This window comes from Gopherus evgoodei, chromosome 17, assembly GCF_007399415.2.
Source record: "Gopherus evgoodei ecotype Sinaloan lineage chromosome 17, rGopEvg1_v1.p, whole genome shotgun sequence".
NCBI classification, from domain to species: Eukaryota; Metazoa; Chordata; order Testudines; family Testudinidae; genus Gopherus; species Gopherus evgoodei.
Window position 1 is genome coordinate 2,397,588 of NC_044338.1, and position 12,533 is coordinate 2,410,120.

A 12,533-nucleotide genomic window follows, 5' to 3' on the forward strand; every position below is an offset into this window, starting at 1 on the left:
TTCCTGAAGGGGTATGTTGATATTAGTACCCAGAACTCATTTCATTGCTGGGTTGTTAAATAAAAAGCAAGTACTTGGCCCCTTGATTCTTGCTGGGAGGAGAGGAAGAATGCATTTCGTTAATTTTCAGTGCACTGGAAAAAAAATATGGCAATTTTATTTACTGTCTAACAGTATATCTGACGCCCAGTGAGCTATTTTCTGTGGGTCCTTGTTTTACATTTTGACTGTGTTCTGTATATAACTGATTAATTCTTTTAAATGGATAGTCAGATTATAAAATTGTATTTTTAAAATCACTTGTTTTATCACAGATTTTTTTAAATTCTCCCCATTTGGACAGTCTCATTTACTTTTACCCATTTGATGCTATTTGTTTGTTTTTGCCTTTTCATTTTTGCACCCTTTGGATGATATTAGGCTGAATAACCAATTTCACTTTCTGGCTCTTATGCACGATAGCAGTAGTCCCCCAACTGTGGGGTACACCCCCGTAGGTGCAGTGGGGCCCCAAACAGGCCCCCACGGGAGAGTGGAGAAGAAGCTCTACCCAGTCCTGCTCTGCTCCCAGCTCCACTCTGGCCCCAACTTCAGGTCTGGCCCCAGCCTCGGCCACAGCCCTGCTCCTGGCCATGGCCCCTGGCTCTCACCTTGGCCCCACTCCCAGTTATGGTTCCTAGGGGGGCACGGACCAGGTAAGGGGGAGGGGTGCACAGACAAAAATGTTTAGGGACCACTGCGCTAGACTAGTGCTGCAGTTTTTAGGTTCAAACATTATAGAGGAGTGTGTGCATATACAATCAAAAAGCCTTTCTTCATTGAACTGCTCATTGCAAATATATATTTATCTACATACAGGAAGAAGTTGCACATCAAACAGTTCATTGATAAAATTGCAGTAGTTCAATATTACAAAGCAATTGTGTATTAAATTATATTACTGTGTAAATACTATTCATAAATCAATATCCATAGTACTATAAGACCTATACAAAAATTTTTGAAGTGTTTGAGAAATCTGATTATAACAAAATAATCTAAATACGAATAAATGGTTAGCTGTAAATAATATGATAAACTTATTGAATATAATTTGAGCATCCCTGGTAAGTAATTATGTACTCTATTTTTCTTCTTCGAGTGATTGCTCACATCCATTCCAGTTAGGTGTGCGCGCCGCGCGTGCACGTTCGTCGGAAACTTTTTTACCCTAGCAACTCCAGTGGGCCGGCAGGTCGCCCCCTAGAGTGGCGCCGCCATGGCGCTCTATATATACCCCTGCCGGCCCGCCCGCTCCTCAGTTCCTTCTTACCGCCGTGTCGGTCGTTGGAACTGTGGAGCGCGGCTTAGCTGTCCTCCACGTCCCTAGCTCTCCTAGTTTTCAATCGCTTATCTCTAGTTCTATATAGTGTTAATTAGTGTTGTTAAGTAAATAGTTTAGTCAATAGTTGTTAAATAGTTCTTGGCCGGGGGCTTAGCCCTTCCCGGCACCCGGCGCCAGGCTCATGCCTGTTTCGCCGGGCTTCAAGCAGTGTGCGGCCTGCAAGAAGCCCATGCCCACCAGCGATCCCCACGAAGCGTGCCTGAAGTGCCTCGGGGAATCGCACAGGTCTGACAAGTGCCGCATCTGTAAGGCTTTCAAGCCGAGGACAAAAAAGGAGAGAGATCAGAGGCTCCGAACTCTCCTAATGGAGGCGGCACTTGACCCGTCGACTTCGCGGACCGTGGTCTCAGCACCGGCACCGGATCGCTCCGGCACCGAGAAGACTCCTCGGCACCGACCTTCTCCGGCACCGGAATCACAGCCTAGGCCGTCGAAGTCTGCTACTCCGGCCAGGCAGACCCGGCTTGAGCGCCCGGCCTCGACATCGGCCGCGGCACCGCCGGCACCGTCAGCACCGTTGACTCCGGGCCTGGCGGGTCCGTTGAGTCCGGTGCCGCCGAGCTCCCCCATGAGATCTGGGGTTGAGATAGTGGTCCCGTCAACACCGGAGACCTTCGCCTCGGCTCGGGACCTTATTGCCCTGACGGAGCCCACTCGGCTGCCACCCCCCCGGTACCTCCGGTGCGGGTCGTGTCCAGGGGCAAGCCCATGATGTCGGCGCCGCCCAGAGACAGTCCTTCGCCATCTAGGTCCCGACGTCTTGGGCGCTCCAGATCCCGACGCCGCTCGCAGTCCCGGCACCGCTCCCCTCAGCGGCACCGGTCGCACTCGCGGCAACGGTCGACCTCCGGACGGTCGCGGTCAAGCTCCAGTCGGCGTCACCGGCACCGCGACTCCAGGAGCAGGTCCCATCGCTACTCGCCGCACCGGTCGACCTCCCGGCACCGAGCTGGTGGCAGGTCCCGGTCTCGGTCGACCTCCCGGCGCCGAGCCGGTGGTAGGTCCCAGTCGACCTCCCGGCACCGAGATGGTGGCAGGTCCCGGTCCCGGTCTCGGTCGACCTCCCGGCGCCGAGCCGGTGGTAGGTCCCGGTCGACCTCCCGGCACCGAGCCGGTGGCAGGTCCCGCTACCGAAGCGACACCCGGTACCGATCAGGATCCCGGCACCGTGACAGATCCAGGTCCCGGTCCCGATCCCGGCACCGATACGACTCCCGGCACCGGTCCCCGGCACCGAGACGATCCTCCGTGCCGACCCGCGCCGGCCCGTACCATCCGGGGTCGGCCCCGCCGTGGCCCTCGAGACAGCCGTCCGTATCTTCGCAGGCGGACAGTGCGTATGCGCTCGGCACCGACCGGCAGGCGGCGCTCTTCGGGGATCCGCCGCTGGAAGACCAAGGCCCACCACAGTGGGGATTCTGGACACCCTGGGCATACCATCAGGCCCAGGGCCCCCAGCAGCTCCCTCCCACACCGGCGAATGCGGAGCGTAGGGCCCCTGAAGCCTCCTTGTCTCGCCCCCCTCCCTCCCCGGAGGCGGAGGAAGGGTCCAAACAGCAGGACTCCGCTGTGGCTCCGGAGGTAGAGGCGAGGGCTGAGGAAGACCCTCAGTTGGACACTATCGTGCCTGGGGTCTCCTCATCCTCCTCCCCGGATGAGGCGGTGGCGGGTACCTCCTCCAACAGTCCCCCCCCGCTGGATCTCAGGGCGCACCAGGACCTCCTCAGGCGGGTGGCCCAAAACCTGAGTCTGCAGGCAGAGGAGGTCTCGGAGATAGAGGACCCGATTGTTACCATCCTCTCTTCGGATGCTCCCACCAGGGTCGCCCTGCCCTTTGTACGGACCATTCAGGCCAATGCCAATACTATCTGGCAGTCCCCGGCCTCCATCCCTCCGACAGCGAAAGGAGTCGAGAGAAAGTACATGGCCCCTTCCAAGGGGTATGAATACTTGCACGTTCACCCGACTCCCGGTTCACTGGTGGTGCAGTCGGTGAACGATAGGGAGCGTCACGGCCAGGAGGCTCCGGCCCCCAAATCCAGAGAGGCCAGGCGGATGGACCTCCTTGGCCGTAAGGTATATTCGGCTGGGGCCCTGCAGCTCAGGGTCTCTAATCAGCAGGCCCTGCTGAGCAGGTACGCTTTTAACTCCTGGGTGGCAGTGGACAAATTTAAAGAGCTGCTGCCACAGGATGCTCGCCAGGAGTTTACGGCCATCCTGGACGAGGGCAAAAAGGTCGCGCGCACGGCCTTACAAGCATCCTTGGACGCTGCGGACTCGGCTGCCCGTACCCTCGCGTCGGGAGTTACGATGCGTCGCATCTCCTGGCTGCAGGTTTCCGGCCTTCCGCCAGAGCTCCAGCACACGATACAGGACCTTTCTTTCGAAGGCCAGGGCCTGTTTTCGGAAAAGACAGACCCCAGACTCAAGAGTCTGAAGGACAACCGGGTCATTGCGCGGTCCCTCGGGATGCACACCCCCGTGACGCAGCGTAGACCCTTTAGGCCACAGCAGCAGCCGTACCGTAGGCCGTTTTCCCAGTTCCGCCAGCGGCAGGACCCTTACAGGCGCCGCGGCAGGAACGGCAGGCGCAGGCAGTCTGGGAACCAAGGGGGGCAGAACCAAGGCTCCTCGAAACCCCCGCCTGGTCCTAAGCCTTCATTTTGAAGGTGCGCCCGAGGGCGCTGTAGCAGTTTCCCCTATGGATCCTTTCCCCCCGTTTTCAAACCGCCTTTCGTTTTTCCTCCCGGCGTGGTCCCAAATAACATCGGACCGCTGGGTCTTAAACCTGGTGCGGACGGGATACCGCCTGCAGTTTGTTTCGTTTCCTCCTTCCCGCCCTCCTTCCTCGTCCCTCTTCAGGGACCCCTCTCACGAGCAATTCCTTCGACAGGAGGTGCAGACGCTCCTCAGCAAAGGAGCCATAGAGGCGGTTCCGGAAAACGAGAAAGGCAAGGGGTTTTATTCCCGCTACTTTCTGATCCCCAAGGCCAAGGGGGGCCTCAGGCCTATCCTCGACCTGCGAGAACTCAACAAATACCTCGTGAAGTTGAAGTTCCGCATGGTATCCCTGGGGACCATTATTCCATCCCTGGATCCGGGAGACTGGTACGCCGCCCTCGACATGCAGGACGCGTATTTTCATATTGCCATTTGGCCGCGCCACAGACGCTTTCTCCGCTTCGTTGTGGGGGCTCTTCATTATCAGTTTGCAGTCCTCCCTTTCGGCCTGTCCACGGCCCCAAGGGTGTTTACAAAATGCATGGCAGTTGTCGTGGCGCATCTTCGACGCAACCGTGTCCACGTGTTCCCTTATCTGGACGACTGGTTGATTCGGGGCACGTCGGAGCAGCAGGTCAGCAGCCATGTCCGCCTGATCACCGCCGTATTTGCAAGTCTGGGCCTCCTGATAAACACAGACAAATCCACTCTGAGGCCCACGCAAAAGGTGGAATTTATCGGGGCGGTCTTGGACGCCACGATGGGCAGGGCCTCGCTGCCTCTGCAACGGTTCCAGACCATGGCGGCGATCGTTCAGCGTTTGCGGTCAGCCCCGTTGACGTCAGTAAGGACATGTCTAACCCTGTTAGGCCACATGGCAGCGTGCACTTTTGTGACCGGCTACGCTCGGCTCCACATGAGGCCTCTCCAGCTGTGGCTTATCAGCCGTTACAGGCCGCAAAGGCAACCTTTAGACATGTTAGTCACAATCCCCCAGAAGGTCTTGGACTCTCTCGGCTGGTGGTTGGACCAGTCCGTGTTATGTGCGGGTCTTCCCTTTCACCCCTCTCAGCCATCGGTATCCCTGACAACGGATGCCTCAGATCTGGGCTGGGGGGCCCACCTGGGGACCCTGCGGACACAGGGCCTGTGGTCCCAGGAGGAGGTGGGGCTCCACATCAACATACGGGAGTTGAGAGCGGTCCGCCTTGCTTGTCAAGCGTTTTGTCATCAGCTTCAGGGTCGTTGTGTCGCCGTGTTTACGGACAACACGACGACGATGTACTATATCAACAAGCAGGGCGGCACCAGGTCCTCCTCCCTGTGCCACGAGGCGATACGTCTCTGGGACTTTTGCGTAGCCCACTCCGTTCACCTCAGGGCTTCCTTCCTCCCTGGAGTACGGAACACTCTGGCAGATCGACTGAGCAGATCCTTCCTGTCGCACGAGTGGTCCCTTCGCCCGGATGTCGCTCTCTCCATTTTCCGGAGGTGGGGTTATCCCCGGGTGGACCTCTTTGCGTCCAGGGGGAACAGGAAGTGCCCAGCATTCTGCTCCTTTCAGGGCAGGGAACCGGGGTCGATAGGGGACGCCTTCCTCATCCGGTGGTCGACCCACCTGTACTATGCATTTCCCCCGTTCCCTCTGGTCCACAAGGTCCTCCTGAAGGTGTGCAGGGACAAGGCGCTCGTGATCATGGTAGCCCCGGCGTGGCCCAGGCAGCACTGGTACACCATGCTGCTGGACTTGGCCATAGCCGACCCAGTTCCCCTGCCCCTTCATCCGGACCTGATTACCCAGGACCACGGGACCCTTTGTCACCCAGACCTGCAGTCGCTGCACCTAGCGGCGTGGCTCCTGCGTGGCTGACTGGCCCAGAGCTGCGATGCTCCACGCCTGTGAGAGAGGTGCTCTTGAGTAGCAGGAAACCGTCCACAAGAGCCACGTATTCGGCGAAATGGAAGCGCTTCTCCTGTTGGTGCGTAGAGAGAAATCTCCGCCCTATGGAAGTTTCGGTTTCCGAAATATTAGACTACGTTTTGTCCCTCAAAGGGCAAGGTCTGGCCTTATCGTCGTTGCGAGTCCACCTAGCTGCTATCTCCACCTTTCACCCGGGTGCGGACGGTCGCTCCGTTTTTTCTCACCCGACGGTGTCGAGATTCCTTAAAGGGCTGGAACGTTTATTCCCTAACGTCCGTCCCCCTGCTCCCACCTGGGATCTTAACCTGGTGTTGTCCCGACTCATGGGGCCCCCCTTTGAGCCGTTAGCTACTTGCTCCCTGCTCTACCTCTCTTGGAAAACTGCCTTTCTAGTGGCTGTCACCTCAGCTAGACGGGTGTCGGAGCTCCGAGCTCTTGTGGTAGACCCCCCATATACGGTCTTCCACAAGGACAAGGTGCAGCTGAGACCACACCCTGCTTTTCTGCCCAAGGTGGTCTCAGCCTTCCATGTCAACCAAGAGATTTTCCTTCCGGTTTTTTTCCCAAAACCTCACTCCTCAGGCAGGGAGCAGCAGCTCCACTCGCTGGATGTCCGTAGGGCTCTCGCGTTCTACATAGACAGGACTAAGCCCTTCCGAAAATCCCCCCAGCTTTTCGTGGCGGTAGCAGATCGTATGAAAGGTCTTCCTATCTCCTCCCAGAGGATATCCTCTTGGGTTACGTCCTGTATCAGGACTTGTTATGACTTGGCCCATGTCCCTGCGGGCCGTGTGACTGCGCATTCTACCAGGGCGCAGGCGTCATCGCTGGCTTTCCTAGCCCGTGTGCCCATCCAGGAAATCTGTCGGGCAGCGACCTGGTCATCGGTCCACACTTCTGCTTCCCACTACGCCCTGGTCCAGCAGTCGAGGGAGGATGCGGCCTTCGGAACTGCGGTGCTCCGGGCCGCGACTTCTCACTCCGACCCCACCGCCTAGGTATGGCTTGGGAGTCACCTAACTGGAATGGATGTGAGCAATCACTCGAAGAAGAAAAGACGGTTACTCACCTTTGTAACTGTTGTTCTTCGAGATGTGTTGCTCACATCCATTCCACACCCGCCCTCCTTCCCCACTGTCGGAGTAGCCGGCAAGAAGGAACTGAGGAGCGGGCGGGCCGGCAGGGGTATATATAGAGCGCCATGGCGGCGCCACTCTAGGGGGCGACCTGCCGGCCCACTGGAGTTGCTAGGGTAAAAAAGTTTCCGACGAACGTGCACGCGCGGCGCGCACACCTAACTGGAATGGATGTGAGCAACACATCTCGAAGAACAACAGTTACAAAGGTGAGTAACCGTCTTATCTCTTTTGTATGGAATTTGCTATCGGCACTATTCTGCTTCCTGTACTCTGTGTGATTCTTTACTAAAAGAGCAATTCGGTTCATTTCAATGGGAATTGTTCCTATAGTAAGGTACTGCTCAGCATCAGTAAGGGTGGTAGAATAGGGCCCTATGTTAGGAATAATATTAGATTATTTTATCATCATATTTGGATGCTGGTATTCTCCAGTTAGGCCTAATCTACACCAGGAAAGGTCTGCGGGTGTGGCTAAGATGCTATACCAGCAAATCCACTTAGTGTAGATGCAGTTCATACTGACAGAGCTTTTGCTGGGAGAGCTTATACCAGTGTCCCGAGCAAAATAATCTATACCAGCAGAAGCATTTTTATACTGATATAACTGATCTACACTAGGGCTTTTGCTGGCATCACATGTCTTTAATCACACCCTTATTCAACATTGCTAGACTGGCAAAAGTTTCTAGTGTAAACCTCACACCATTCTACTACTGCTTTTATGTTCTAAGGGTACATCGCTGAACACTACCCTTGCCTTATATACAGTATGTAATTCTCCTTTCTTCTCTTTTCCTTATCAAAGATGTACAGTATAAGTTTGAGGGGAATTTAAATTCACTGGAATTTAAACAGAAATATGGAAACACAGCTGTTGGGATTGTTTTGTAATATGTGTTTTTCCAATACCTAAATTATCTTGGGCCTAGGCTTATTTTTCTGAAGGTTTGTGAGATGATGGCAGTTTCAGCCGGAACACAAGGCAAATTCCTGTTGTAAGATTCATAGTACGTGAATGAATGCTGCATCACCAACTAGTCACAAGCCGATGAAATCTAGTCACCATGTATTTATCTTTAGGTATTCTCTAATACATTATTTTGGTTTCTCCCCACACAGCTTGTTATGGAATATTGTTTAGGATCAGCATCAGACTTACTAGAAGGTATGTCTCAAAGACTTTTTTGATTGAAACTGAGAAATTTATAATCCAACAGATTATTGATCAGGGTTGTTCTACAATGTTCAGTTATTTAATTATTTTGGGGGCAGGGAATGAAAAATTGCAATAATTCAAAATTTTACATATCTGCAGTATTTTTCTGTAATGTATAGCTTTCCGAGGCATACAATTTGTCTTCTCCTACTATCTTTAAATAAATCTTCAACCATCTGTTTGTATTCCTTTTATGCAGCTTCAGAGCTTAATTCTGCAAATCCTTGCTGTCAGGCATAATGCTTAGTGCTGGGGTAGTCCCATTGACTACAGTGTCACTACACCGAGTAGCAAGGGTTTGCTAAATGAAGCATTTTGTTAGTTACTTTCACTTCCTGTCAACCTGTTTGAGATGAGCTACAGAGTAGTTCATCTGGCCTCTTGAAGAGTTCTGGGAGAAAAGATTTGTTGTAATTTTTTTGTTGAGGTTCATTAACGTTAAATTAAATGTTCATCTCAAATACCATTGGTAAAATGGTCGGAAAGCTGACAAGAATTTAGATGTGAATTTAGCAGTGTGGCCTTTTTTTGATAGAATGAGTAGCTGCAGTGTTATAGTTAGAGGATTACATCTGATTCCAGATTATATAGTATATTACCAACTACTAAACTGGGTGTGCGCTTCTCATGCAGGACATAGGCCTTGTAAAACTAGAACTTACAGTTTTCTAGGTCTGTGTTTACATTTTTAAAAGTATTCACTGAACTTTGTAAACTGCATTGTTTTCTTTAATAATGAATTTCAAATGTACTCTTTCCTTAAGTTCATAAAAAGCCATTGCAAGAGGTGGAAATAGCAGCAATTACCCATGGTGCTCTCCAAGGGCTAGCATACTTGCATTCTCACAATATGATCCATAGGTAAGTACTTACAGAGTTACTGTGTCACACACTTTCAGGTAACTTATCTTGTTGATTGCATCCTGATCACCCCAATAATGGAAATGACATTTAAGATTCATAAGTAAAGACTTTTTTTTTTTTGCAGTGTCCATATTTCTAGAATTAGTAATTCACAATAATTCTAAAATGCAAGGAAAATCCCCTTATCTTATATATCTTGTTTACTGTAGAAGTGACTTGAATTTGCTGTGCTTTTCCCATGTGATATGGTAGAATTCAGTGGTGATGCTCATCCCTTGAAGCATAGAGCACCAAGGCTGACTAAGCACATAGTTTAGCTTCATCGCTTTTTGGCAGCTTCAGTGTGAAAGTTGCTTGGTATTTTTTTCCAATAAAGAAAAGTAATCCTCTTAAAAACTAGCTTTATGTAATACACACACAGGGAAAAATGGCAATAAAGGAAGTCAAACAGTCTAAATAATTTTTTAAAAGATTCCTCTCACATTTTGGTAGGAATAAAATGAGTTAGTTTTTGGAACTATTAAATTTTTCTGTAGAATGTCTAAAAAGGGGAGCTAGCCATCTCTTACGGTTTTGATGGATTGCAGTCATGGCATTTAAATAATTCTTGGTGCTGTTAGAAGTCACTGAAAACTAAAGTTTATTTTTCAAGACACTAACCTAGATTTCAAGATCAGGCATACTATTAAGGCTATGACCACCTCATTATTGAAACTCTCATATTGGGGTCAGTGTGGTCTATAACTTGAACCTGTGAATGATGGCACACTCCATTGTGGCTGTGTTACGGATGCTTTTCTGGCTTAGGGATGTAATAGTAATGTTTGTATTCCATAACCAGGGATATCAAGGCAGGAAATATCCTGCTGACAGAGCCAGGCCAGGTGAAGCTTGCTGACTTTGGATCTGCTTCCATAGCATCTCCTGCCAATTCATTTGTGGGGACGCCATATTGGTAAGAAAAGTTGTTTTTTTTTCTTGTTTTTTTTTTTGACACAGCTGTGGCTTCAAGAAGTAACATTTTTTGGTAGGCTGTCTAATTTGTTTGGGCCTTACTAAAATCCACGTTTGAGCCGTACATTTCTATTGAAATCAAAATGTACATTGCAAATATAACATTAAGTGCTATCAAAAGTTTGATCTGTTCAGATTTTAAGGAAAGGACAGTTCAGTGCTCTCCTATGTGTGTGTGTAATACTTTTATTTACTTTTCATAAATTGTATATATTTTGCTATTATATTTACCCTGACTGTAAGTAGCTATAGTGATGCTCCTGAAGCAAATATGTGCATGCTTTATTCAACCAGTACGATGATTTGAAACTTCAAACATTCTCATGGCATCTGGCTGTTCAATTTTCTAAAGAGGTTTTTTTCGTAGAAAAAGCCAGCTTGATTGAACAGAAATCTTTGCAGACATCTTGTATGGTTTGATCTTTTACATCTAATCTGTGGTGTATATACAGCTTCACTCGAAGTTGCCTTGTTTTGTTACTCCCTGGACGCATGTGGCACCAGCAGCTGTCAGAAATCAGTATACTGGGCTAGATATACCATTGGTCTGACTCAGTGTGGCTGTTTTTATGTTCATGTGGTAGTTGTATTACCAGTATTTTGTAGCTAACTAGACTATTGGAGAGGTGGGTGGAGCAGGGTTGTAATGCTCAGAACTGGGTATAAGGCAAGAATGCATTATGCAGGCTTTTGCCAGTGTGGCTCTACCCGTTGTATTGCATTCTGGAGTTCACCGGGCTGGGATCCAAATTCAAACTGAAGTGACCCAGGCGCATGCGTGATATTCTGTGCAATGTTTCTTTCCATCTTAATAGTTCAAATTAGTCAATTTGTCACATGGCCAATTATGGAGTATTGAAATGCTTATGATGTATTGTAATGATTATGTAGATTTTTTTGAGAATTTAATTTTATGTTTTAGGATGGCCCCAGAAGTAATTTTAGCCATGGATGAAGGGCAGTATGATGGCAAAGTAGATGTTTGGTCTCTTGGAATAACATGTATTGAGTTAGGTAAGCCATCTTCCTTTCCAAGTACTAGACTCCCTGACAGATTTTCTTCTGTTTCCAACTTGTGGAATTAATACTGTAGAGTATATTTAATTTCTACCAAAAAGTATGTTTAAACTTCATTCTGTGAGTCTGAATTGTTTAACCCTGGAGTGTATTGATCTGAGTTACCATGCACAAGACCTGTGCTTGCTTCCTAGTTCTGATGGCTTTAGAACATGATCTTTAGGGTGAAGTGGTAAGTTCTTAATCAAAAATCAGAGTAAGTTTCCAGTTTTGTGTTAATTGAACTGGCATTTTCATTACACAAAGGAAAGAGATTTTTATAGACAAGGAAAATAGCAAACCCTCTAGCACTTACAGCGTCTACGCTTTGTGTGGGGTCAGTTAACATTTGAATGAGAGAGAATGATCCACACAGAGAAAAATGTACAAAAATAGATCCTAAAGTACCAAAATCACATATGGCTTTAAAACTGAAAAGCAAAATGTTAACTTCAATATTTGTATACAGAGTAAAGTTTCGTTGAGTCCTATGTTCATGAAGTTTGGTTTAAACCAGGGGTGGGCAAACTTTTTGGCCCGAGGGCCACATCTGAGAATAGAAATTGGATGGCGGGTCATGAATGCTCACAAAATTGGGATTGGGATGCAGGAGGGCGTGAGGACTCTGGTTGAGGGTGCGGGCTCCAGGATGGGGCCAGAAATGAGGAGTCCAGGGTGTGAGATGGGGCTCGGGGCTGGGGCTGGGGGGTGGGGTGTGTGTTGAGGGGTGAGGGCTCCAGCTGGGGGTGCAGGCTCTTGGGTGGGGCTGGGGATGAGGAGTTTGGGGTGTTGGAGGGTGCTCTGGGCTGGGACTGAGGAGTTCAGAGGGTGGGATGGGGATCAGGGCCAGGGCAGTGGGTTGGGGTGCAGGAAGGTCTGCAGACTTCAGCTGGGGGTGCAGGCTCTGGAGTGGGGCTGGGGATGAGGGGGTTGGGGTACAGGAGGGTGCTCCAGGCTGGGATTGGGGGGTTCAGTAGGCAGGAGGGAGATCAGGGGATTGGGGCATGGGGAGAGGCTCAGGGGTGCAGGCTCAGGGCACTGCTTACCTCAAGCAGCTCCCGGAAGCAGCAGCATGTCCCTTCTCCGGCTCCTACGTGGAGGCACGGCCAGGTGGCTCTGCATGCTGCCCCATCCACAGGCACCGCCCCTGCTGCTCCCATTGGCTGCAGTTCCAGTGGGAGCTGTGGGGGAAGTGGTTGGGGCAGAGGCAGTGTGCGG

General features: G+C 50.4%; 1 protein-coding gene across 1 annotated transcript in view; it reads left to right on the forward strand.

The window, feature by feature from the left end:
• Window positions 1–12,533, forward strand: part of TAOK1 (TAO kinase 1) — a 120,345-nt gene that overhangs the window by 63,620 nt on the left and 44,192 nt on the right. The window contains exons 5-8 of the mRNA XM_030537144.1: window positions 8,285–8,330; window positions 9,146–9,242; window positions 10,087–10,200; window positions 11,182–11,273. Of these exons, the coding sequence (XP_030393004.1) occupies window positions 8,285–8,330; window positions 9,146–9,242; window positions 10,087–10,200; window positions 11,182–11,273 (349 nt within the window). The remainder of the gene's footprint in view (window positions 1–8,284; window positions 8,331–9,145; window positions 9,243–10,086; window positions 10,201–11,181; window positions 11,274–12,533) is intronic.